At 34.2% G+C, this 27,094-nt stretch overlaps 2 protein-coding genes and 1 long non-coding RNA gene across 6 annotated transcripts in view; 1 reads left to right on the top strand and 2 right to left on the bottom strand.

Moving 5' to 3' along the window:
• The first annotated feature begins 4,524 nt into the window (after nucleotides 1-4,524).
• The window catches only part of LOC129793707 (uncharacterized), a 55,613-nt gene continuing 33,043 nt past the window's right edge, over nucleotides 4,525-27,094 (top strand). For all 4 annotated transcript variants that reach the window (XM_055833914.1, XM_055833912.1, XM_055833911.1 and 1 more), the window contains exons 1-7: nucleotides 4,525-5,224; nucleotides 7,772-7,825; nucleotides 12,909-14,472; nucleotides 14,538-14,952; nucleotides 21,116-21,647; nucleotides 21,728-22,068; nucleotides 22,137-22,185. In XM_055833914.1, coding sequence (XP_055689889.1) covers nucleotides 5,204-5,224; nucleotides 7,772-7,825; nucleotides 12,909-14,472; nucleotides 14,538-14,952; nucleotides 21,116-21,647; nucleotides 21,728-22,068; nucleotides 22,137-22,185 — 2,976 coding nt within the window. In that variant the 5' untranslated portion in view covers nucleotides 4,525-5,203. The remainder of the gene's footprint in view (nucleotides 5,225-7,771; nucleotides 7,826-12,908; nucleotides 14,473-14,537; nucleotides 14,953-21,115; nucleotides 21,648-21,727; nucleotides 22,069-22,136; nucleotides 22,186-27,094) is intronic.
• On the bottom strand, nucleotides 8,744-11,578 carry LOC129793710 (BTB/POZ domain-containing protein 6-like). Its single transcript, XM_055833931.1, has 2 exons — nucleotides 11,482-11,578; nucleotides 8,744-11,404 (listed from the first exon to the last, which is right to left on the bottom strand). The coding sequence occupies exon 2, from the start codon at nucleotides 11,401-11,403 to the stop codon at nucleotides 9,880-9,882; it is 1,524 nt and encodes a 507-aa protein (XP_055689906.1). The 5' UTR covers nucleotide 11,404; nucleotides 11,482-11,578; the 3' UTR covers nucleotides 8,744-9,879.
• Nucleotides 24,346-25,723, bottom strand: LOC129793713 (uncharacterized). The gene is made up of 3 exons (XR_008750958.1): nucleotides 24,886-25,723; nucleotides 24,664-24,806; nucleotides 24,346-24,574 (listed from the first exon to the last, which is right to left on the bottom strand). It is a non-coding gene; the product is annotated as an uncharacterized LOC129793713 (long non-coding RNA).

The raw sequence follows: 27,094 nt of genomic DNA, 5'->3' as shown, positions 1-27,094 counted from the left end.
TTTCAGGAATTTGCATATATATTTTCATCACACAACATAAGAAAATGTTGAAATTGAGCAGCGCGAGGAAAACATTTTGAAGGAATTTCCGGAATTTTTATTTAATTTGGGGATTTTTCTACCAAAAATTTTTTTTCTTTTGTTTAAAGAATCCTTTGAAAGTTTTCGCATAATTGTTAGAATAAAATAATTCTTTAGAGTTTTATTGTTTTAATTAGAGGCTTTTTGCGAGTTATAGTTGTTGAGCTTTGTTATTTTTTTCTATGGCTATATTGCTTCTAATAATGATAAAAAGCTCAGGCATTAAATCTTTTAAAAAGCTTTTGTAAAAATAAAGAAATCTAAATCATAGCGCTGGACAACTCAACAATAACCTACATAATTAAAGGTTTAAGAGCTCCAGAAGCTTTTACATAATAGCTTCTAAATTAGATAAAAACTGTCCCTAATAATTTACAAAAGAACTTTAATTAATTTAATGACATTTTTAAGGATCTTCCTCCACAGACTTTCATCTCTTTTCTCCAGCAAATCATGCAGGAAAATTTTCTTTTCAAACAAATTTAAATTTTCTTTTCAAACAAATATAAATTTTTCCTCTTCAGGAAAAATTTAATCTTCATTTTACATAAATTATGATTTTCTCGATTTTCTTTAAATTCAAAAATTAATTCATAAAATTTCTCAGTTGAATTAACAAATTTAATTTTATCCCTGTGGGTGGGAAAATTGCGAAAAAATATGCTTCACTTGTGCAAACAAGGTTAAAGACATTTAAACTCGATGAAAAATTAAAGAGGCGCTTTCTTGGCATTCAATTGCGGTAATTTTCAATTAGAAATAGGAAATTGCCACTTTGTTTTTTTTTCTTCTTCTTGGCACCCAAAAATGCGTCTTCCCCCAACTTTTCGCGTATTTGGGTCATTTTCTTTTTTTTTTTTGTGTGAAAAAAAAAAATCATGGGGTGAATGGCTTCACGAGGGGGTGGCTCAGTGGGCAAAAGAAAAGAATTCTGTGCATGAAGATAATATTTTTATCTCTCATGTTATTCCACGAGATTTCTTGAGGAATTACCGCGCGGTGGTCGATGGAATGCAGGGTGTACCTTGGCTGTGTACGCGTCTCTTCTTATGCCTTTCTACCCTCCAAAAATAGCCGCAGCGCGCGCATTGCAAAAAAAAAAACGTCTCTCCGTCTTAAAATTTATGCGCAAAGAGAACCACACGACTCCGTGAATGAGTTATGGGGCAAAGAAAGTCGAATATCAAAAACCTGTATAATGTGCGAGATTTGTGGGCGAGGCAGTGTGTTGGAGATGAAACAGACGATCTATGAATATCACGATGATCTCGATTGATACAATCCCCGCGTGAGATCTTTCCCCCAATGAATCCTCTTTATACTTATACTTACAGTCAGCGAAATTTATTCGTGCTACAGCGAGCTACAGAGTCTATGAGTAATGCGCCATGTCAGTGGGAATGGCGTAAGCTTTTCATCCTCTTTAGTCCTCAAACTTTTATGTTGCTTTAGTAGCTTCCAAAAAGTCAAATTGCCCATTCTTCTGTATGTGCGACAGTCATCGGGCAAATCATTGCGAATGGCTCCCTGCCAGTTTTGTATGTGCAAACACCCAGAGAAATGATGGCATGGTAATGAAAGTGGACGGAATTTTCAATCGAAAATAGATTACAATCATCCACACCAACACAGCCCCAACACGTTCTTTTGCCAAAGAAAAGCTCCCCAAAAAGCTCTCTCAAATAATTTTTCTTGCTACACGCAAGGAAAATGTCAAGAGATGGCGATCCTCTACGTAGTTTTCCTTCATTTAAATTTAAACGGAAATATTAAAATTTATTGTGGAAAAAAGAAATGAAAATTCTCTGAAGAAAGGAGGGTAATTTTTCAGTGAATATTTCTCTTTTGCTGATGTTTTAGCATATGAAACGATTTATGGCATGATTATGATCCAATTGATTTATGCTGAGGATTTTAGTCGATTGCTAAGAGTCACGAGGAAGGGGTTAATAAGTTCTAGAATTTAGAATTTTGTTTTGGGTATATTAAAGTGCCCAAGTGAAGCGTTTCACTGTTTAAACATTCTAAAAATTAAGATTTTTCATCAGAGAACTAAATAAATTACTTTTAGGTTAAAGATTTGAAAAGAAATTTTTGAACGTTAGAAAAGAATTGTTAAATGTCAAAATGAACGTCAAAAATTAGTGAAAGAGCGTTAGACATTAGAAAGGGTTCAACAAACATTAAAAGAAAAGAAGGTTGGAACGTTAAATAAACGTCAAGCTTTATACATTAAACGTCAAAAAAGAAACGATAAAAGATTTAAAAATGCCAAACGTTAAAAAAGAGTTTACGTCAAACAATTCTTTCAATCTCAAATTAAATTCAAACACCAATCTCAAGAAAACTCATAAAAAATATCAAAATCGTCTCTCAAATAAATCAAAAAATTACGAAAATTCTTCAAAATTAGCAGGAACATCATATTGCCAATTAGAGTAGCTTTTTTGATTACTTGTTAGCCCCTTGACTTAAGCAATTTCTCAATCAACGTCATTCGCTTTCGCCACTGCGTGTCTTGGACTAAATGCGGGATACTTATTGTTGGGGAGGAATAAATCAGAGAGTTGTCGGTTTATTTGCATAAATGCCAATTGCCATCTCTCCCCATTTCTCATTTGCACGGTATTGCAATAAATTCCGGAAGTTGACTTGAATGAGAAAGAAATCGCGTGGCCATTGCGTAAGATTGGCGTCTGCAGTTACTTTCATACTCATGAGTTCACCTCAGCAGGTGTTACGGCGTGCTTTTCCTCCTCACAAATTGCTCTTTCTGCCTCTCTCTGATGGTTCTCTGAAGGACTCTTCTGGGGCATTTTTTCTCAAAGGCGAATGGGGTCAGTTTTTTTTTCAGTTTTCTTTTCAATATTCCTCACATGTGGGTGACGATTAACAGACTTTGTAAATTTTTTTCTTCATTCAGCGAATAATTAGCGTGTAGAAGAGAGGAAGAACTATTTCTGTCCCACCCCCGCGTGAGCGTATTCAAAACAACATTTCCCCTCCAGAGATTTTCATCTTGTGATTTTCTTGGAGAAGAAAAAACAAAGAATTGATGAAAATAGATACAAGAAAAGAAGAAATTTTGTGACTCCTCATAAATTCATCGTCTTGCATCTCATCTTTGGAGAATTTTCCAACAAATTTCCATTAAGAGGCGCTGCGGGAAAATTCCTCCTATAAAGCATTTTGTCCCGCCTTTGGGAATCACTCAAACACGCACACACTACCGCCCCGTAATTGATGACAAACATTCCGAATACTTGAGAAGTCAGAACAAATAAACTATTTCCCCAAGCTTATTAATGAATTGCCGTTGGAGAAATTCTTGAGTTAATTGGAAGAGACTTCTAACTTATTTTTTTCATCGTTTTTTTCTGTGCAGAAAATCCAATGTAAACATGTACTGGGAGGTTCTTGAACGGCAAGAAAAATTCGTGGTTCTCATGGCCTCAATGTGTAGGGGAGGGGGGGGGGGGGAAGGAGGAACGAATAATAATGAAAACAGGAAAATTTGCCGAGAAATTGGTCAATAAAGCAAACCCAATAATTAACCCGAAATATTAATAGTTTTGAGGAAAAGCTTTTAGAATTCAAAATTTCACCGAAAATTTGGTAAAGAATAATGAAAGATTGTTTCTGAAAATTCCTTGAGTTTTTTGGGATAACATCAATTTGATTTTGATGATAAATTTAAGATTTTTTAACGTTTTACCTTTAAAAAACATTTTTCCGTTTTTGGAGATAATTTAGATTTTTTATTATTTATTTAAAAAGTTTCTTTCAACAAATCTCTGTAAGTTTCTGATGTTCCTATGAAACCAGAGAATCAAAATTAACTTCTTGAATTGTTATTCCGAAAATTTGGATAGTTTTTAAAGTTATTTGTCTTACGGACACTCTTAAAAATAAATCTGTAATAAGGTTTATGATTAAACTAGTTGCGAAATCAGATAACCAGAAATTAACTAACCTGCGTATAAAAATTAGGTAACTTTCCTATGTATCTACTGTCTAAAGAGTTTTATCAAAATATTTATAGCTTTTCCAACGTTTATTTTTACTTAAAAAATTGCGAAACCGGAAAATCAGAAACAAATTGAAACTTTATTGAAATTTTCACAAAGCACTTTTGAAATTTTCATTTATTTCATTGAAAATTTTCCATGCCTTGGTTTTGGCTCAATTTATAATTTTCCACCGAAAATGTGGTTCTTGTGAATCTCATCGTGTTTCTTTTTGCCAAGTGTTTCCTTTCGACAATTGCTTTAGCATTTTCACCATGTTGCATGATCTCGCTCCGCACACAAATTTCCCCATCCCTCTGTGAATGTATTTGTGTGAATTTTCCTGTTGCGAACACAGAAATAGAATAGCTTTCTGCGTGCGTGTAGTTGAGTCGCACCATGGCTCACGACGTCGCGACGAATTTTACAATAGTCTCGTCTGTGTTCTCATCTTGGATGCTACCAATGCGCAAAATTGGTACACCGCATCTAAAATTACATTTCACATCTCACTGAAAATTTTCTTTTTCTTTTGGGGGTTTTTCCGAGGGGTTTTCCGGGGTATTTTTTGTTTAAATTTAATTTAAGTATATTTGTGTGTTGGAAAGAGAAATAAAAATTGTGTTGGAGTGAAGTGAAAGTGCGTGCGTGATTTATGGCGATACTCTTAATTCACCTGCGTCGTCTCATTATCATCTTATCCCTCGTGTACGTATTGGTGGATATATTGCGGCGTTTCCTGGCTACGGTGCGCCGGCGACGGTTTGGTAGTCAAATTGCGTGGCCGCGTGGAAGTTTGCACGTTAAGCTCTGGGTCTACATTTACACCGTTTACCTGTACGTTGTGATTTTCGGGGGGATTGAGTGGAGTCGTCGGAGATTCTTCACAACAACAATCAATCCCATTAATCCCACTCATTGATCCCCCAAAAAAATAATTTTCCCTTCAAAATCCAAACCTTTATCATCGCTCAAAGCCTGAAGGAGAGCGGAGAGCTTTAAAGCTCACGAATGGTGGAAAAGCAGAGTTCCAGAGTTTTGCAAAAATTAGGAAAATCTGTGTCTTGTGAAAAATTGTGCAAAAGCACCGGAAGTTGTGCACATTTGTGGAGGAAATGTCAACATATAGAAATTATGTAAGTTATGGGGAAAGTGATGAAGATGAATCCCGAAAAAGAAAGAAAAGAAGAAAGAATAAAAGTCCGCAAAATTGAGATCTTTTTCTTCCTCAAACGCGCACGCCGGCGTCTCGCAACAGAGAAGAAATGAAGATGCGTGCTCTAAATATAAATATTTATAGTCCACGAAGACAAATGGTGTGTGCTCGATGATGAAAAAGTGTGTTAATAGAAAATATATGTCGAAATATCGCAATAACCAATCCCGCGTTCAAAAAGTTTTTCTCCTTTTGCCATCAATCGAATGCGCTACATAACGTTCCATGGCGGAAGTTGCATTTCGAAATGTTCCCAGTAGAACGGATATCTCTCTGGAAGTTATCATTTGGCAGCCTCACGGGAAGTTTGGGGGAAGCCTTCGTTCTTATAATTAAAATTGTGGCCATGGAGGGTCTGAATTGAATTGATTTATTCATTCGTTGACTACCGGAAAATGATTAGAATTTTTGTAAAAAAAAATTCTAAGAGGATTTATTAACAGAAGAAACCCCAAAATGATGCACTCATAAGGTCAAGTGGTTGTCAGATCAGAGGAAAAGTTGAGGGAAATGTAAAGAAAACTTCCTGTTTTGATGGAAATTTAATATCTTTGACGGTTTTGGAGATATTGAAATTTTTTGTGGAAGGAAATTAATAATTTTCTTTAAATTTATTTGAACTTTTGAGAGGTTAAAACGGTTAAAAACAAAATCAAACAGAATCAAAATCAATCCAATACGAAAGAATTTTATAAATATTTTTTGTAAGAAAATTGGGGATAGATAAAATACAGTAGACACTCGATATAACGAACATAGAAATAGCAGGAAAATTCCTGCTTTTTAAGAAATAAAGACAACAGCCTCATTTTTTATCATTTAAATTATTTAATCAAAAGTAAAGAAAGAAATTCACTTATTTCCATTTAAACCGAAAATGATTCAAATTGAAAGAAACACCAAATAAATTTCTTTTAAAACCTGGAGGACAAAACTGGTAGTCGCTGCCAATTCGACTATTTTAAATTCATACAAAATAAAATCTATCTGCCTATTCGTTATAAATTCTTTGTCAGTGTGTAAAGAACTTCAATTTTAACTTTAAGTTCCTTGTAAAAAAAAAATAGGAAAAACATTTTCTGTTTGAGAGAAAATTAACGTAAAAGTTTGAGGTTAGAATTATTGATCCTCCATGTCTTAAAGAAAAAAAAAACTTGAAATTAATCGTTAATAATTTCACGGATTGATGTCAATTCAAAAAGATTTTTTTAATGTTGAATTTATAATTTTTAAAATTATTTTAATAAATTTATTAGGTAAGGATTATTTTGAGCTTAGAATTTACGAACGTTTTGTTAGAAGAACCTTAGTTTTTCATCTGTTCCTTCTATAAGATCTTCATTCTATTTTGATTTTATTTTAAAAATATTTCTACTAGTGTTCAGGACAATCTGAATTTTCTTTATCTGCTAGTCAAATATTTCAGCTCATATCACGTTCGTTATAAAGGGTGACTACTGTACTTTGAAGCCTTTGAAATATTAATCATAAAATGTTCAAGAAAATCTCATTTTATCTCTCAACAATTTTTATTTCTTCAAAAAATCTAAAATTTTCTCTAAGAAGTTTATTTATCCTTCCAATAAAATTCATCAATAGGGACCAATTCTTCTCCAAAAAATCAAGAAATTCGATCCTCTATAAAAAAAAAATACGTGCTGGCGCGTACGACCCCACATCTCGTGGAATGAAAGAACTGAGAGAAAAAATCCAACAAGTGATTTGCTGTTGATTAATTTTAATGGCTCAGCGCTCTGGAATTTATTACATGGTTGCACTTAGAGCTCTCAAGCTGAACCATAAACATTTTGTGGTGTCATCATTTTGGGGTGTCGATCCTCACGGAGTGCACGAGATGCACGTTTTCTGAGGGGCCAGAAATAGGACGCGAAGAGAGATGAATTTTCGTGGTGACTTTGGAAAAGCATCTCGCGCGGATTTAGGCACTTTGCTGGGAAAATTTTCAATGCACTTTGTTGGTGTCTTTTCTATTTTTAAAGAGAAGAGAGAGAGATGTGTGTTTGTCCAAAAGGCCCGCGTCGCGTCACGATTTTCCCTCTCTCTTTCAAAGCAAATTTTTGGGAAGGAAATTCTCTAAATTTTCTTTTATTTTATCCCCAAAAAAAGAAGAAAAGGAAAAGTCAACGAACTTCCTTCGCGCGCGCAAAGTATTTTTTGGCACATGAAAATACGTTGCAACGCGCGGGGTTTAAGGGCGCCACGACGCGTCGAAAAGATTGAGTGATAATGTGCGGAAAATTTATTGCTTTTGGGGTAATTGAACACACACACTCAGCTAAAAGCTCGTGATTGATGAATTTTTATGGGGAAGAGTGTGTGAAGAAAAATGCATTTGATGCACATTCTCAGGGGGTTGTTGCTCCCAACAAAAAACAACAAAAATGTGGCGCCTTGTGGGAAGATTTTTGTGCCAAAATCCTTGATCTCTGTGTGTGTTGTCTTGCAGTTTCCGTGGAAATCTAACTACTCGTCTTATACCTCAAAGTACGGTGGTAGCAGGGTAAGAGCTGCTTTCTCACCAAGAATCACACCCACTCCATTCAAACCCTATTTCCCCCCACATTCTCACGTTTTTTATGTTTTTTTTGTGGGGTCATTTTATTCATCAACCCTTTCAGCACCTTTCATACGGCACCACCACTCTGATAAGAAAAAAAAATAAGCACGAATTTAATTGGCAACTTCACGTCCATTGTGTTAATTTTTTCCTCTTATTGTTTACTCATTTTCAGGAATATTTTATAAAAAAGTTTTAAGGGGCATTTATCTGAAAAAAAATGAAGAAATCTTTAAGAATAAAAGAAAATCTTAAAGAATGAATGAAAGTTAAATATTCCGAAATTAGTTAAGTTTTAATCTTAAAGGTTGATTTCCATAAAAAAAAAAGATTTTTTTGAAAAGAAATATTCTTTGATTTGTTTCAAGAATTTAATTTAAGATAAAAACCTCTAATATCTCTGAAACATTTTGCAATGTCCCCTTGGTGATTATCCCCTTGTAAATATAGAGCACATGGCATTATTTGCAATTGAGAAGGGTTAAGTAGAAGTATAGCTAAAGACACATTGAGAATATTGAGGTAAAGGAGGTAGCGATAAGATAAGATTTTATCTTTACTTTCCTCATTGCTTTTTTACAAGAAGAAGAAAAAAATATTTTTATAACACAAAGTATGATTTTAGAATGATAAACAGTAATATTCTTGATGTGGCTTAAAGACTAATAAAAATAATTAGTACTTTCTTATCAATATTTTTTATTGATAAAATCATTGAAGGAAGATTAACAGTGATAGTTAATTCTTGAAGACGTAGAGATAATTTTCCGTTGCTTAAGTCTTTACACGTCTTAACACGTGTCGGTAATAAGCTTAATATTGAGAAAAAAGTGGAACGGGATATTAATACTAAAAACATTATTTTTGGATTTTCTTTATAATTTTATTAAGAATCTTCAAAAAATACAGAAAGAATATTTTTAGTAAAAGATTTTCTTTTAAAATACATTTAATACATTGGTTAAGTTCTTTTTAAATGTTCTTACAGGGGTGGTTCTATGTATATTTAATACTCTGAACTCATGATACTTGAAATTAAATCTTTAGATCTTCTCTTAACAAATTAGAGCTCTAAATTTAGATTTTTTTTTGAATTTCCAGAAAAAAACTTATACTTCAATTTCTTTAATTAAAAATTGTATTAAAAAAATGAAAAAATGACATATTTTTAAGTACAATATCCTTAAAATTATTCCTTGACTAATCCTTATTCCCACAACCAAAAAACAAATAGAATATTTCCAAAAATAATATTAAAAAAAGAATAGGTAATAAAAAATGCAAAATATTCTTAATAGACTTGAAAAAATAAATTGCCGAGCAGAACTTTAAAATCTTCATAGCAAAATACAAAGTAAATTGCATAGAAAAAATATAAAATTTGCCCAGCTTAAATACATAAACATAGGGTACATAGGTAATCATTTTAATACATAATAAACAATTCATAAACTTTCCTAAGAAAATGCAACATCTGGCTGAAATCCAACAGAAAAAAAATTCAAATAATTCTCATTAAATTTGAGAACAAGAATAGAATAAATTTAAATTAATACAGATGGTCAGGTTTGAGGAATTTCGCCATTTGAAGCATTTCTGGTATTTAATAAACAAATATATTTTTTTAAAACGTATTTTTTATATGAAAAAGATTTATTTCTTAACCTATATGGTTTTTACTCGATTAATTCGGAGATTAATTGAGAATAACCGAATTCATGGTCAAAACTTAGCGATAAATTAGCGAAATTGAATAAAGAAAGAAATAAGAAATCGTTCGGTTTTCATAAATTGAATTTTAAAAAGTTTTTTTTCATGACTTATTTATTGATAAATCTCAAAATTAATCGGATAAAAGATCTAAAACTTCCCATTTTTTGCTTACGTTTCTTCTCTTCTTTTCTTACGTTATATTGATTTTACAATTAATTCTCTCCAAATTCGTTAAACGATACGTACAAACTCTAGAACAGTATACCGTCATTTACTACGAAGCCTCACTGTACATTTCTCTCAAATACCAAATATGGAATAACATTTGGAATGAGCTTCCTAAAATGCATTTTATGCTCTTCATCATATGGTTTAAGGGGCGGCGTCTGTGGTACGTGAATTTTATCTTCAAACGTTGTAAAAAGGGAATACCATTGATTGGGATTTATTTGCATTTTCTGTGCAAAATGATTTTCATGATAGAAAAAATCCACACTTGTCTTCCAAACTTTGTGCTTTTCCGCATCAACGTCGCAATTAACTTGAATTGTTGGATGGGAATTAACATGATGAAGGATACATGAGACTACTTTTGGTTGATCTGCTGTAATTGCATAAAACCCAAAACCAATGAGGAATCTCGGGGTATCGCATTTAAAGATTACTGAACTTTTAAATGCGTGGCAGAAGATTTTTTCGGGAAGTTGTTGATACGTATGAACACGTAATTTACTATTTTCGGGTCTTTGTGCATTTTCTGCCTTCTTTTGGGGTCCTTCTGTGTCATTTGTGACGCCATTTTGTGGTGTTGTCGCCCTATTTTCAGCCCCATTCCCATTTTCCTGTGATTTAACTTGATTATTAGTTGAACTAGTTGTAGAAGTGGGTACTTTAATGTGCCCTCGACTAATTTTGGCAATATTAGAAATTTCCTTTTCCGTTAGAATCCCTGGATATTCAGCGAGAATTTCAAAAAATAAATGCGCCGGAATGGCGGGAAAGCGAATTTTGAAGAAAACATCCTCGAGGACGCGTCGATAATTCTTCGGGATGCATGGATAGCCAATTTTTACACAATTAAACTTTGCCCACTTAATTAGAGCCTCAAATATGACCATTTCGTCGCACTTTAAACCCGATGCAACAATTTGGCGGACAACTTTCAATGGTAAATTATTGAATTGTTTGTGATAAAAGAGCGCATGGCAATCTTCAGCCATTGTTTCCGTTATCTTCTGCCTCAAGAGGGACGTATCACTCAAGAATTCACCTTTTGTGTAGAAACTTATGCACGTATTCGCAGTGAGACGTTTAGCCAAATGGGATTCACAAACTAAAATTAATGGCTTCACATTGAATCTATAGGCAAGTCGCAAAATTTCCCACGTTGTGTCCTCCTTGAGGAGTGTCCATCCGGTGTAGCAGTACTCGAGAAAACTCAGGAAAACCTCAAAAGTTGTCCCCTGAATGGGCACTTCCTTCTTATCCAATTTAAGTAGATTAAAAATCACATAAAACTCCCAACTGCACGAACTTAGGATTATTTTATGTCCACGAATTTTCTTTCCATCCACAACGAGGGTGACGTCAGTGAGGGAATCATTGTAGAAGTAGAGTGAAAATCTCCCATCAATCTTCCCAAAGTACCTACTCCATTCTTCGTAGCTTTTTGCATTTTCCTGCTTTATCGGTGGTCCCACTGATGGTCCAGAAAGCGATACAATTGATCCTGTCCTCAGGAGATTTCCATTTGGTACGTAAAGGCTACTCTTAGGTGGCACAGCTGGGATAAATGCCTTCGTAGACATTCTAAAAAATATTTTCTTTCATTTATCCAATTCACTAAAAGTTTTAAAAATTCTTTAAGAAAGGAATAATTCTTTTACTTGAAATCACAAAGAGACTATTTTCCGCTTGCGACTGCGTTATTTCACACTTTCAATGGCACTGTGTGTTGGCGTTGCATGATTTCAGAACTCCGCTGAGGCAACTTAACACTCCAGAGTAGATAAGAAATATCTTTACAGTGTAGCCACACTGTGGAGACTTTTACACGTGGTGGTTAAAGTGAGCCTAAAGCGGAGCAATGTCTTGAAAGGGAGATTTATTTTTTATTTGATTTCTTTGTGTTTTTTCTTATTAAATTATTAACCTTTTAAGGACCACAAAGAATTATGGAGATTTATGCTTTAATTTGTTAAGGAAAATTTCAAAATGGCGTCGACTTGATAGCTGATTTTTTTTTTATTATTTTGATTTTTAAACGGATTTTGTTGAATCAATAATGTTTTTTCTTTTTAAAATGGAAGTTATAAATCTTATAAAAAAAAATAAAAAGAAGAAAATGAAATTTAGTTTTAAATATTTTAAATGATCTTAATGATTTTTCCGATTTTTCTAACCTCTTTACGATTAACCTCTTATTCTTAATCAGATAAAACTTAAATTTATATCTTCTAAAAAAAATTAACAAAGTTTTCATTCATTGCTGAATAAGAAAATTAAACTTTATTTTATTCTGTGGTTCGTTAAGTGAATTTTTTGCTGCTCTACTTGGCAGGGCTCTTCTGCGAGACTTTACTGTGTTTATACAGTAAAAAAAAGAAAGAGTAGGAAAAACCAATACTAAATCCGCGCGATAGAGTTATCGCATATCGACATTGTACACACATTCTTATACCTACCTGATAAAATTATATGTATGTATATATTTCCTGCCTTTTACGAGCTTCTAAGAAAAGCAACCATTTTTTATTTTATTTTTATCTTTAATTTCACAACATGGCGCAATATTAAATAAAACAAATAAATTAATAAAGAAAAAATTATTTTTTTAATTCTTTTGTACTGGAATTACATCATTTTATTAAATTTATTTAAAAAATATTGTTTTGTTTGATAAAGTTATTAATACTTAAAAAAAATATTTTATAATTTTTTTTATTTTTAAAAGAAATTGAAGAAATTAAATTATTAGAAAAATGCATGTAAATTATTTTTATTTATAAACTTGCCTAGAAAAAATTCAGATAAATTCCCCTTGTGTACGAAATTATTATTTTTTACTTACCAAATTATGTATATACATAGTCATTGAGCATTCCTATATATATATTTATGCACCTATATATCCATTTGTTAATTAATCCAGAGCATTAGAATATTTTTAAACCTCTTCTCCACTGAGATCCTGAATTAAAAAAAAAAATGTTTTCTTGTTCTAAAAAATCTTTAGAACTTTTAAGAAATAAAAAAAATATGTATTTTAAAAATTATTAAAAAATATTTTTCTTGTAAAAAATTTCCAAAATAGTTCACTTCATCGCGTGACGATGTCTCAAGTGAATCCAAAGCTTCCTCTTCATCAACTACTCCCAAGTTTGGCTCTCTTGCAAGCCCCACAACGTACCGCCCTTCCTATTCCGGGGGTACCTACCGCAGTGTTCCGATAAAGAAGGATCCTCCTGTGACAACAACGTCGTACTCACGCTATGGCACAACCAAAGATGCCGCCAAAGAGCAGGAAAAGCCCCAAAAGGAAGCGGAAACGGTTAAAAAATCCGCCACAATTGCAGCTAAATATGGTTCAACGAAGGATCTCCCCTCGACGACAACTCGTCCCTATGGGGGAGCATCGACAAAGGAACTGGGAAGTGCAACAAAATCCTACACAGGTGGATCAACAAAGGATCTAACAGGTCCAAGAACATATACAGGAGGATCAACGAAGGATCTCACGAGCACACGATCCTACGTTGGTGGATCAACGGGAAATCTGAAGACTTCCTACCCATCAACGGGTAGCTTAGCTGAGCCCACAAAGTCCAGATACCCTTCAAGTAAGGATCTAACGGACACAAAGGCATCAACTTCAAAGTATTCTTCGCAAAAAACTGAAAAGAAAAGCGAAGGACCACCGGTTACTTTCAATACGCGCTACGGATCAACACTCAAAGTTCCCAGGGAGAGATCACGTGATCCTAGCCCATCTGTAGGATCCGCCGCATCAACTGTGAGTCGCTTCCTGCGGCCAGGAGATCGTTCTCGCGATCCCAGTCCGAATGTCCTGAAAACTACGCCAAAATACGGGAGATCTTCACGTGATCCTAGCCCAGTTTCCCCGGGAATTGCCATAAATCGCGTCAGGAGTCGCGATCCAAGTCCCGTGGATCGTCCAGCTCCAACACTACTGCGTAGATCACGCGATCCGAGTCCCATTGAGCAGCTAAAGGATCGTTTTGGGGCAACATCAAGTGGCTACAGCACGAATTCCTTCAGTGGGAATCGTCTGTACAGCCGTGGTGGCAGCAATACGTCCTACCAGAAGTTTTCATCCTCACCCAGATCGACCCTTGATTCAGCCCTATCCTACATGACACACAGCGAGGCAAGAGCATGTACATCAAGCAGGAAACCCAAAGAAAAGACTCCCCCTGTGAAGGCTGAATCACCTCTAGTGACAAATGGAAAGGACGATGATGGGCATCAGGCTAATGAGGAGACTGTAATGATTCAGGTGACAATGATTACACGAGCTACGTCACCCAATCCTCAATCAAATGCCGCGAATTTCCTCAAAAGTCGCCGAGAAGTGGCTAAAACAGTGGAGAAGACAATTGAGAGGCCCCTCAAGCGCCCTCCGATGATTGATAAAGAAATCCAATCTGATCGTTTGGATGATCCCACAAAGAATATTCGTGTTGCCACGTCCAGGGTCTCCTCATCAGTTCCTTGGTCTTCCTATTTGGACACAAAGTACAGCCCCTCAACGGGATCCTCGAGATATTCAACATCCAACTCTGTCTCCCCCTCAAAGAGCTCTGCAAGTACTTCCACGAAGGAGAAGAGCGAAGAAAGTGAGAAAAAGGATGAAAAAGGTAAGCGCTGGTACTTGTTGAAAATCCCCGAGAATTTAGGGAAATTCTTTAATTGTTCTTTTCAGTGAAAATCAAAAAATCACCCAGCATGACAAAGAGTGAGAAATCATCAAAAAGCCCCTCAAGTGAAAAGTCCAAAACCCCCTCGAAGAGCTCATCAAAGAGCAAATCACCTGAGAGTAGCAAAAGTCTTCCGCCACCGGTGCCGGGGAAGGCAGAATCACCGACAAAAATCACCCCAGGATGCCTCAAGTGGGCTAATAAGGATTTCCGGAAGTCTGCCCTAAATATGGGTCCATCGGATCAACCGCGCAAGTCACGATCTTCCTCATCGCCCGTTGATGGAAGGTTGGAACGATCACCCAGCTGTAGCTCCTCAAGTAGCCTCAGCAATGCCGATGTGGGGGATGCAAGGAATATCAGGGAGTCCTCCAAAGGTTCCCTCCTGGCCACGTCTGCGGATGAATTATCACTAGACAGGTTAGTGTTTGTAGGAGCGCATTGACCAATTCGAGAAGAGAGCCCTCTCGACGGTCAAATGTAACCCTCTCCTCTCCCTAAATTCCTCTCTCTCCCATAACGGTGCTGAGGACTGCAGCTCAACTGAGAAAGATCAGTTGGGCTGATGCTGTGAGAGCGAACACACGTCACCGCAGACTGTGTTCCTCCACAGCATGAAAAAGGGCGACAGTCCCAGCCCGTAAGTGCGCGTTATTGAATTTTATACGCCTACATGTTGAAAATAATTCTATTTTTGCAGCTTCTAAAATTACATAAAAAAATATTTTATGCAATATTTTTCTTAAAATAAAATTGTAGATTTAATTCACATTAAAGCAAAAATTTAACGAGCTGCTTGGGTTAAAAAGAAGGAATTTGTCGCCAAATATTCCTTAAAAATTGCCTCGAAATACTTTCAATTTCTCGTCAATTTTCTACAATATTTATAAAGCAATAAAAAGCTTCCTGCTCTGGGCACATTTCCTCGACTCTCTGTTGCTTTCTATTCCATTCTACAAAGCACTCCCATCAGATGCTGGCCAATCTTTAATTCCCACAAATTTGCTACAATGCAGTTAATTCTGTCAGGTGGTTTTTCACGACTTTTCGCTCAGCTCATTTCACCCTCATTTGAAAGACTTTATGAATATTTAAAGTGCTCATTACTAAGAAAGTTCATCATATATTGATTTGTAAACGAGACTATATTAAAGAATTAATTTTTTAAAGCCCAATAATGCAGCTTTTGTGCAACAAGTGAAGGGGTTGAAAAAGAAAGACAATTAAACGCGTTTCCTATTTAAATTCACATTAATGCATACAAGATAGTAGTGCAATAGAAGAAGCATAATGTTATAACTTGAACAAAAAATATAATATTTATGTTGTACATCCCTCCCACATTAAAGCTGAAAGCAGCTTTCCGAATCTATGCTAATTTTCAAAATCGGTCGCTCACAGCCTGAGATATTGACGATTAAAGACAGGGGTACATTTAAAACGTACATATATTGGTGGTCCTATTATTTTTCTCGGCACTGTATATATTATTTTTAATTTAAAATATCTTTAATTTCTGATGAATTTTCTCAAATATTTATCAAGTATTAAAAAGCTCTCCATTCTCTTCAACAAATAGATAATTCTCATAGATATTTCTTTCAATTAAAAAGTTCTTGCATCAGGTGTTAGAAACTCTTTATTTCCCACAAATTTTGCTGCAATAAATGCAGTTAGTTCTGCCAGATGGATGGGTTTCCACGACTTTTCTCACAACTTTACACCTTTTAGTTCAGAACTTTTTGTATACATATATGAAAAGCTCACTGCAACGAAAGTTTAACAGATATTGATTTGTCAACAAAGCAATTTTCTAAAATGAATTTTTAAAGCTTAATAATTCAACTTTTGTCTTTCAATTTAAATGGGGCTTGGAAAAAAGGACACACGTGTCCTTTTAATTCACATTAATGCATACAGGATGGTGCAATAGGAGAAGCATAATTTTATAACTTGAACAAACATTATCATATTGATATCGTACATTCCTGCAGCTTTGAGGGTGAAAGTTTTCTGGGACATCTTTAGAATGAGAAGGAGAGTTTTTTGCTCTTTTATCTCCATTTCGTACCACATTGTTTGATACAAATCTGTGAAAATTCGTTCAGATTTTCCATTGATTATCTGCCCAAAAAGGCAGTAAAAGGCAAATTGGCTTAAAATTGTCGAAATCATCGAGTAGTAGAGAAAATCTGCTAGTGAATGCATGAGAAGGTAGAAATTTAGCAAAAGTAAGCCAACACTCGATGATATTTGTACAATAAAAACATAGAAGAATATGCCGCAGAATGCTTCGAGATTTGTCAAAATTTCAATTTGAAGCTCCACAATTGTCCAAAGAAGATGTCCAGCTGATGGAATGTTGGAGCTTTCATTGAGCTTTCGGATGAGATCACTCAAAATGTTGAGACTTGCAATGAAGTAGATCCCAAAGACGATTAACGTGCATTCAGTTGTTGAAATGAAGACCAAAGAAAAGATCAAGAGCACGTCATTGATGGTCCGATGAATGGTGTCAGAAGATTCTGGGATTAGAGGGAATTTGGCGAAGAGTTTCTCACTCATATTGAAGAAGGTGAAGACTGTTAGAAAAGTCATAATGATGACAAGGAGAAAGATTCTGTGAGGAGAAGAAAATACTCAATTATATGCATTTTTAAGCTTTTTGCAATAAAATTTAATCATTCTCTCAATAAAACTAACCTAATTATGATATTTGTGAGCTTTTGTGCTTTGTCCAATCTCTCTTTAAACACTTGATGAACAATTCCGTCTTTACGCGTTTGATGAAGTTGGTGGAACCACTGAAAAATCCCAACAATTCCACCCTCATCAAGCAATATTGAAAAACTCTTCACAGCCACTTGTGCGTGAGCAATGACGAAAATTGCAGCCACGGCAAAGACTTTTGAATCTCCTTTGCTCGTGAAAACTGCTGTAGCTGATGCATAAACACTGAATATTTCCAAAATGCCCGGAACGAGAAGCAAAAAGCTCCACAATTTCCCTCGAATTCGGCAGAAATGAATGATTTTTTGAGGAAAATTGAGAATTTTCTCAATTTTCTTAAATCCTTCATAGCACTCAATGTAATCCATGTTGCCTTTAACTCTTCAGAAACTCACAAGCAGAACTGTAGTACTTTAAAATGAATTTTTATTTATATTTATTTTACTAGAAGGGTAGGAAACAAAGTTATATTATATTCTTAACCCTTCGACAAAGGCGTTGAAAATATATAAAAGTGTGAAAGCTCCGAAAAAAGCTCAAGAACTTTCAAAGAAAGTTTTTTTTAATATGCCTTCAATTCCCACAAATTTGCTCACACGTGATTGGAGGCAAAGGATTAACTTTTAAAATTATTTAAAGATATTGATGTCCAACTTGTCCTGAAAGGGTTAATGCAAAACTTTTTGTGATTAATTTTTCAATGCAAAACAGGTGAACAATAACAATAGTTTACCCACAATACTCAATTATTAATATTGTTTGTTTCCCCTCAAATTATTTACATAAACTTCTTATTTATTTTCTACATTTTTTGTCCTGCTTTTCATCATTTTTCGAGGCATCATCGTCATCAACATTTTTTTTTGCTTTTATGTTCTCTGCTGGACGCATGAACCTCCCCCATCTCTTCATTTTCCCTAACTAGTTAATTGAATGTAAAATAGATAAGTTTTCAAACATTTAATAATTTTTTTTTGGATTATTTTTATAATATAAGAGGCAGAAATAGATATATATATATATAGATATACTTATTATAGATGGAAAAAGCTCTTCAGACGGTCTCTAGTCTATTAAGAATTACATACACATATTCCTAGAAATGGTTTTTATTGTATTAAAATTTTAAAAGCTTCCCTGTAATCAATCAATAATTCTCGCATCAAAATTACAAATTAGTGTCATTAGAAAATTAAAAGAATTAATTTTTAATGGCAGGGAAGTTGAAAAATTAATTCCAAGGCTTCTCTTCAATGGAAAATCTTCTCACATTTTCCCATTTTCCATTGTTCAACTGTCCCATAATCATCTAAGCAGATTTTTCTCTAAATTTTTGACATCATTTTATTTACAAAATATTACTGAGACAATTAATTTTTAGTGAATAAACTTAAGTTATTTCTTCATTTTCCTTGGAATTCGCTACCCCCCAACTTTCCCGGCGTAGAATTATTAATAAAAAAGGACAATATAACGTCAAGAAAAGAAGGTAGTTATTGGCCAATTTTCACCTATAACAAAGTGTTTAATAGAAGGTATATAATTTTTCTCTATGAAAAAGGTTTTTCTTCACCCAAAAAGGAGAAGAAATTAATAATTTATATTGTTTCACAGAGTTTTTTGCATCAAAACATCCCGAAATTATCCTTTAAAAAGTAAAATAAAAGACAGCTCTCTTTTGCTCCTTAAATCCTTTAAAATTTGTACACAAAAATGTCCATTTACGAAACTCGTGAGGGATTTGAGGGAATTGTGGAAAAGTTTAAATCTTTCCTCAAGTATTCAGCATTGATTTATTCCGAAGAATTCTTTCAGAAGCACAAAAAATTTTTAGCTCCAATCCCTTTCATTTTGGAAGTAATTTCAATCTTAATTCTGGCAAGTGAAGTATTCAGTACGGAATCCCAAATACTTTTTAACTTTTCCTTTGATATTCTCTGTGGATACCTCCAAGTTGCACCAAAAATATTTTCAATCTTTGTGAATTCTTTGGAAATTAATGGAATCTTTGAGTGGTTCCATGAGTTGCATCGAGAACGCGAAAATGATCTTATTGCGAAAGTTTTTGCGGAGAATTTGAGGAAATCTCAAAAGCTTGGAAATTTTTTTATGAGGTGAGAAAATTTTGATTTTTAAACATTTTTTGATGAAATTCTATTTAAATTTTCTTTCTGAAAAAATTCACAGATTTGTCGCACTTACTTATTCTTATTCTGCGTGTGCCATCCTTTTTGCCATTTTCTACAACCAAGGTAACTTAATGCATTTCAAAGTTCCCTTTGTGGATGATGACAACGTAATTATTCATCGTTTAATTGGGCTAATTCCATTTTTGTATAATATCTACAATTCAATACTATCCGATTATACGGCAATCTTCATTGGAATCTACTTTATTGGAGCATTAAATATTCTCAATATGTTAATTGGAAAGCTCAATGAAAGCTCCAACATCCCATCAGCTGGAAAAGTTCTTCTACCAAACATCATTAAGCTTCACATGGAAATAATTAGTAAACTTGATGTCTTTTGTGAAGTTTTCTTTCTTACTTTTATCATTCAATTGCTCACAAGTGTTATGCTTATTCTATTTAAATTTTATCTCCTCATGCAGTCAATTAACTTCTTATACTTTTCTGTTTTGTGCTGTATTTTCATTCAATTTGCCCTCTTTTGCCTCTTTGGACAAATCATTTTCAACAAATCCGAGAGAATCTTTACGGAATTGTATCAAACAAAATGGTACGAAATGGAGATAAAAGATCAGAAAGCTCTACTTTTGATAATGAAACTTTCACAGAAAACTGTTGGACTCAAAGCAGCAGGGATGTATGACATTAATTTTGTTATGTTTTTTCAAGTAACTAAAATGTGCTTATCCTACGGAGCTCTCCTGTACACCCTATTGTCCAAATAAGAAATCATTTTTGCACCTTAACTTGCTTTACCTTTATGTGAATAAATTTATTGAGGAGAAATTGTTGTTAAAACTACAAATAAATGTTCAAAATAAATCTTAATAAAGATATTTCGTGTGAAATTTCATTTTTGCGCATTTTTAAAATAAAAAATGGCCGAAACCCGCCATTTTGATATTACCATCAACCGTTTTCCTATCAAAAATAGTTTTTTGATATAACTCAAAAACATCTTGACCGATTTTAATGGAGTTTGACTCAAAAGAAAGGTTTGAATGTAAGTTGGAGGGTATAGCGAAATTTAAAATCACAAAGAAATAATTTTCTCAAATTTCTATGATGAAAATGAGATAAAAAATGAAAAGATTAAAAGGTTAGAAAAGAAAAAGATCCATTTAGATGTTATTGGGACAGTTGAACAATGAGAAATGAAAAAATTGAGGAGATTTTCAATTCAGGAGGAACTTTGGAATAATTTTTCAACTTTCATGCCATTAAAAATTAATTCTTTCAATTTTTTTTAATGATACACTAATTTGGAATTAGATGGAAATTACTACAAGTAAAGTATTTCAAAAATGAATAATTCAATCAGCAATCATGACGTTTTATTAAGCATTTAATGCGCTCTATTTAAAGCCTCATTGCCGCTATAAGTAGCCACAGCTTAGGGCTTTAACAAAAATAAAATAATTATCCCTTTAAAAATTAAAATTTCGAAGCATTTTATTTAAGACAATTCTATTCTATTCTGAGAAAGTTCTAAAAAGTTCTTTTAGAGATTTTTTCATCTCAATAACTTTGATTATTTTCTTGCGCAATTTGAAAGGGAAAATATGTTTTTCTCGTGGGGGGGATTTCCTTCGAGGTTTTCCGCAAGTTTATAAAGTAATTTTCTGATCATCTCTGTTTTGTCTTATTTTTCTTGACGGCAGGCCAACATCTCGGAGTGAATCAGTTGATGTCGTGTCGTCTAAAAATGAGGACGCGAAGTCATTCTTAATCCGAACACTCGGGCCTGTGGCTGCGGTGCGCGTGAAAACGCCCGTGGGTCAGTTCTCGCCTGAGAAGCCGACGTGGTCAGTGGAGAGTGCCACGAGCTCCACACCCGATAGTCTTAGTAGATACGACGGTGCTGAGCCACCGAGTGTTGGGGAAGGGATGAAGTACAAATTGCGACATATTGATTCCGGTGAGAGGGGTTGGTGGATGAGTAGTGAGGGTGAAAGTGGCCAAGATAAGCGCGATGAGAGCCCCAAAGTCCAACAGCAGCAGTACAAGATCCGGCATATTGAGTCTGGGGAGAAGGCATGGTGGATGCTCAAGGAAAACTCCACGGATTCCGATAAATTGCGCATGCAGAATAATAGAAGTAGCTCTGAGGCTAAATCCGATACGCCAAAGTACAAAATTCGACACATTGAATCCGGAGAGAGAGCCTGGTGGCTTGGTCCTGAATCCCCAAAGGTTTGTTCCTCATTTTTTTCTTATTAATTAATTAATTTTTTAAAGAGAGAAAAAAATCATAAAAAATTAAATTCTTGCAGCCAAAAGTAAGCAAATCTCCCGCAACAAAGGAAGAATCTTCGGAAGATGAGGAAGTAGCTCAGGTGGAGCATCCCCTGGGGGATAGAGCCAGCCCTGAAGGACTCGAATCAACGAGGAATCTCTCCCCGTACGACAATGTTCCACAGAAGGCACGAAAATCCCCAAGAAGTCTCTTCATTTCGCGCCATACGAACATTGATGATCTCCTCGGAGCGAGTCCCATTATGATGGTGGAGCATTTCTCAGCTAGAGATGTCTTTGAGGAAATTTCGCCGGCACAAGTGCGCATCCACGACAGCACAGCACAAATGCCCGTTATTCAGCGGGCCAGCGAAGTGAGGTGAGTCTCTGCTTTTGGCGCCAATTGAAAGAAAATCTCTGAATTTCTTTTCATTTCTTTATTTGCAGAGAAAATGGGAACTGGAATCACACTGGAGGGGGCCTCACGAATGGTTCGGTAAGTCATAAAAACATCAATTTCTTTCATTAAGAATTTTTCTCCTTAAGAAGCCCAAAGAAAGAGTTTTCTAGAACCCCTAAAATGAGCTTCATTTGAGACTTTATCAGACACTGAGGATTTCTTAAGTAACAAACAACAAACAAAAACGTAGAATTGAGCAAAGAGAATGATTCAGAGAAAGCATGAATGAGTGCCGATGACTTAATCGGATATTTATTCAGAACATTTTGCAACTGATAAGATGATCTTGATGTTTTTGCACCACAAACATAAATAGAATCTTGGCAGAGAAAACTTTATGATCGAGACTTAAATTTATCATTCGTTAATCATACTCTTTTATTTATTTGCCGACGAGTAATTTGGGAGATACTTTAATGAGGTAGAACTTCTCAATGAATTTAATTCTTTTTCCTTAAAAGAAATTCTTTTAGAAGAACAATGAAGAAAATAGATTTTGAGGACGTAGAAAAATTCGCTTTATTGTCTGTTCAAAGTTATTTTAACTCGGTCAATACCTAATCTACTGATAAGTTTGAAGTAAAAATATCTTTATCTAATCAAACTAGAAATTTTGAAAAAAATTGGAAAAGTTCAAGAGATTTGGATTAAAGGGTTGCATAACTTTCTTGTAAAGTTTTTCGTCAATTTTATAATTTTTAAAATTCTTTTAACCCTTGATTTTTCAGGATTCTTTCACGATTGAATAGTTGAATTTGGTTGCTCAAAGAATTTCACCCGGCGTCTCCACTGCAATTTATCATTCGTTTCAGAACGTTTTATTTTAAAAATCTATTCAGAATTCTTTATTACTTAATTCTTGGCAATGAGCTCTCTTAAATAAAAATAAGAGTACCAGGCATATTTATTCTTTTTTTATTACTCAACTTGACAGGAAAAAAATCTTAAAATTGGGCAATGAGGTCAAGGAAAAATTTGAGGAAATGCGACTCAAATAAGTTTAAAAAATGACGTTGTATGACTCAGTTCTTTGCTAATTTATATTTTGGACTCATAAAACATTTTCATTCAAGACAAGAATAAAGTATTTAACCTTTTACTATTCTATCTTAATTATTTGTACCTTTACCTGTCACAAATTCTTCATTTTTCCATAAATTCTTTTAAAATTCTTATCCTGCATTAACATAAAATATTACATTCTTAAGCTCTCTAAATAGGCTTAAAAGGGGTTAATACTTCCACTTATCCTTAAATATCCTTTAAGGAAATAGTACAAACTTCTTGCAGTTTTGCCTGAAAAGAGTGTGTGTTTGAAAAGAAAATAAACCAACCACCCCATTATGCTTTCAAATTTAACAAAATACATCCCTCTCCAGGAGGCACCCCTAATCGGGGTCAACCCCCTTTGGCAGCCGGGTTCTCCGCACACCGGGAGGTTCTCCCTGAGTGAATGCGGTAGAATTGAAAGGCATACAAAGTGTTGTTGGCGGAAAATGTGGGTCGTCGCGTGCATTTCCACCGTTTATTGGCCCTCAACCAAAATGCCATGCCCAACACACGATGAGTAATACAGGAGAGTTTAAATTTACAACAACTCCCCACCTCCCCCCTGTCCACCCCCAATGCCCCCAAAAACCAGACAAAAATATTTCATTTTATGCATTAGAAAATTTGGAGTAAGAATTCGAACATCAGACATTCAGTAGTGGCTCAACAGACTCTCTCTAAATGCTTCAAAGAGGAGAGAATCTATTTTTAGGGCCCCCAAGAGTCCATGTGCGACGATGATCTCACGTCTCTCTTTTTTTCCAACACCTGTTTACATTATATGTACACTGTAATTCAGATTTTAGTTATCATTACTAAAACTGGCACTGACTGGACTTTAGTAGAGAATTTTAGTAAAGAAATTTTTACTAAAATTTTAGTAGTTGCTCATTACGAAAAATTTTAGTTCTCTCAACAGAATATTTAGTTATGGCTAATAAAATGTTTTACGTCTGTATATTACTAAAGTTTGGGAATGTCAACAGAGGTTTTTGTTGATAAAACTATTTATTCTAAATTCTTCGATTACTAAATTTTAGGAATGAGAACAGAAATTTTCATTTACATGACTATAGTTGTTAAAAATTCTTGGATTACTAAAGTTTAGCCATGCTAACTGGAAATCCAGTTTGTATGACTAAAAAAAATTAAATATTGAATTTTGATTTAAAAAAATAATTTTTTATTTCAATTTAATTTATATTACATTGTATGTAATAGTTATAATAATTAACTAGGCAGGTATCCCGTTTTGAAAAGCCTTTTTGTTCAGTGAAGTTCGGCAGATTCATGTGAGTGTCTTAGCGTCATTTTCTTCCAAAGTACCCTTTCAAGGAATCGCGAAAGTTCTGTTCTTTATGTCAGTTGGCGGAATCTGTAAATGAATCACATAAAAATTAATTTCCTAAATTTTCTGATGTAATAATTTTTTTACTTTATATATTTTATGAAAAATGTATTTACCTTTAAACTTTATTTCTCGTGATTTGATTTCCTCTGTCCTATCTCAATCAATGTTTTCGATCATAGACTCTATCCAGGTACAGACAAGACGGCTTCGATGAGAATATGACCCATTTTCCGGTTGTTTATTGTAGTCTGATTAACTGCAAGGTAGTAAAATCATAGAATTTGCAAATAATTTGATAAAATTAATGGAAGTAACTCATACAGAAAATACAGTACCTTTTCGTGTTTATCCTCTTCGTTCAATCTATGTTTCCAAAATTTGATTACGGGTTGACAGCGCTTGATATGCGCTCATTCGGTAAAATCTGTTAAATTAGAACAAGAATTAATATTTTGGATTTTATAAATTGATAAGTTTTTGGATGCAATATATTTCACGGCAAATGTGTAGGTACTTACCTTTACATTTTAATTTTTCCCATTGGATTTACTTTATCCTGTTTCAATTATTATTGGGGATGGGCAGACCATTCAGGTACAGACAGGAAGGCTTCGATGAGAATATGATCCATTCCTCTTCCTGTTTTACTGCAAGATTGTAAAATCATATAATTAGTTGGTTGAATTCAAAGTTGATAATTTTATTTGTTGTAAATCAATTCGTAATATAAAGAATTGTTATTCACTTAAATTATACAATACCTTGTCATGTTTATCCTCTTTTTTTAACAATCGGCTTTTCCACAATTTTCACTCTCAAAACTACTATACAAATGGATTAAATTTACTTTTCACATATCACATTGATTGAAGACAAAATATTTTGCGTACTTTCGATGGAAAATTCCACAAAGAACTGAATATTGTGAAATACTTTAGAGGGTGCTAAGGAGAAAAATTTGTGTGTGGGTAAGAAAGGGTGAGAAAATAAAGCCTCCGGTATATGTGTTGTATGCGTTCTTCACACAAATCTTCTGCATGCATTTTTTTCGGGACCTCGGCACCCCAATAAAACAATAAAAAAAGTTTGAGATGCAACATCTTGCATTGGAACAAAGACAATATATAAAAGATATTACGTCTCTTATATTTGCGCAAATTAACTTGATCAGAAATAATTATTATCAAATGATATAGAGGAAATAAAAAAAACCTAATTTTTTGCTAAAAATTTAATTGGTTTAAAAATGTGTCAATTTAGTGATATCAACTAAATTTTTGATTGGCGTGGCGAAACTTTAGTAAACGAAGAAAAAATGATTGTAGTCATTAATCCTAAAATTCTAGTTGACATAACTAAAGATTTTTAGTAGTTATGTCTTTACTGGAAACTTTAGTAAAGAATTTGACTAAATTGCCTACTAAACTTTAGTAAAAGAGCAATAAAACTAAAAATTTTAGTTACTTTCACTAAAAAATTCACAGATAAATAGAATTTTAGTAAAGGTAACATAAGACTTTAGTGATTCCAGGCAACATAACTAAAATTTTATGTTATAATTACTAAAAATTTTAGTAAATGTTTCATTACTACAGACTTTAGTAGCAGTTTACTAAAAAAATGAATTACAGTGTACATTTGCCCAGCAAACCTCTTTCATTATCGCACCTCGTATGAAGGCATTTTCACCTCGTAATCGCTGTGACGTCCGTCATGGCAGCCCCAGCCACAAAAAAATATTAATAATCCATCAAGAGAGAACAACATCGCAAGATGAGCGCGTCTGACGTGATCCGTCTCGAACGGAGAAGATGCCTAGAAGTGGATTTTTAGAACAAAGAGTGGCCCAAGTGCTTGCATTCTCTCTCCACCATAATCGCATCCTATTGATACAAAGCTTTCTTATTGATTTTTCCGCAGTCTTTCAGAGTGCAAAATTCCATTTCTTTTCTTTTTATAATTTTCTTGCATTTTCCCACCACTCTGAGGTTTTTTTTTTCTCTCTCCCACTATTGCTTCTCATTATGCGCGGGAAATGCATTTGTAGAGTTTTTCCGGAAATATATAAAACTGTGAAAAGCGGGGAGCAAATGTCGAGGAAGTGGGTCACTGAAAGGAAACATTCAGTGCAGCACAGGGGCCTGATGAAAGTGATGTTCCCTTTTCATTTATTTTTTCGCCACAAGAAGAGGTATGGGCAGGTAAAAATATATATAATTTTTACGTATACTGCATGGAAACAGGGTCAAAACCATCAGCACCTTCGCGGTAAAATTACCGCGCGGAATACAATTGACTTTGGCACAATGAATTTTATATGGATCATCGATAAAAGTGTTCACTTTTGGAGTGCTTTTGATTACACTCTCACTTTGTAAATTTGTGCTCAATGAGAAAGGCAAAAATATGATACTTCAGGGCAAAAAAAAACGAATTGAGATAACTTCTGAATTTTCTTTGTTAATAATTCTTTCTTTTTTTTTGACTTGTTGGAATTGCCGAAAAACATGGACATGATTCATGTAAAATGTGGTTAAATGAAAA

This window comes from Lutzomyia longipalpis, chromosome 3 (genome assembly GCF_024334085.1).
Source record: "Lutzomyia longipalpis isolate SR_M1_2022 chromosome 3, ASM2433408v1".
NCBI classification, from domain to species: domain Eukaryota; kingdom Metazoa; phylum Arthropoda; class Insecta; order Diptera; family Psychodidae; genus Lutzomyia; species Lutzomyia longipalpis.
This window is presented reverse-complemented; position numbering and strand designations above follow the sequence as displayed.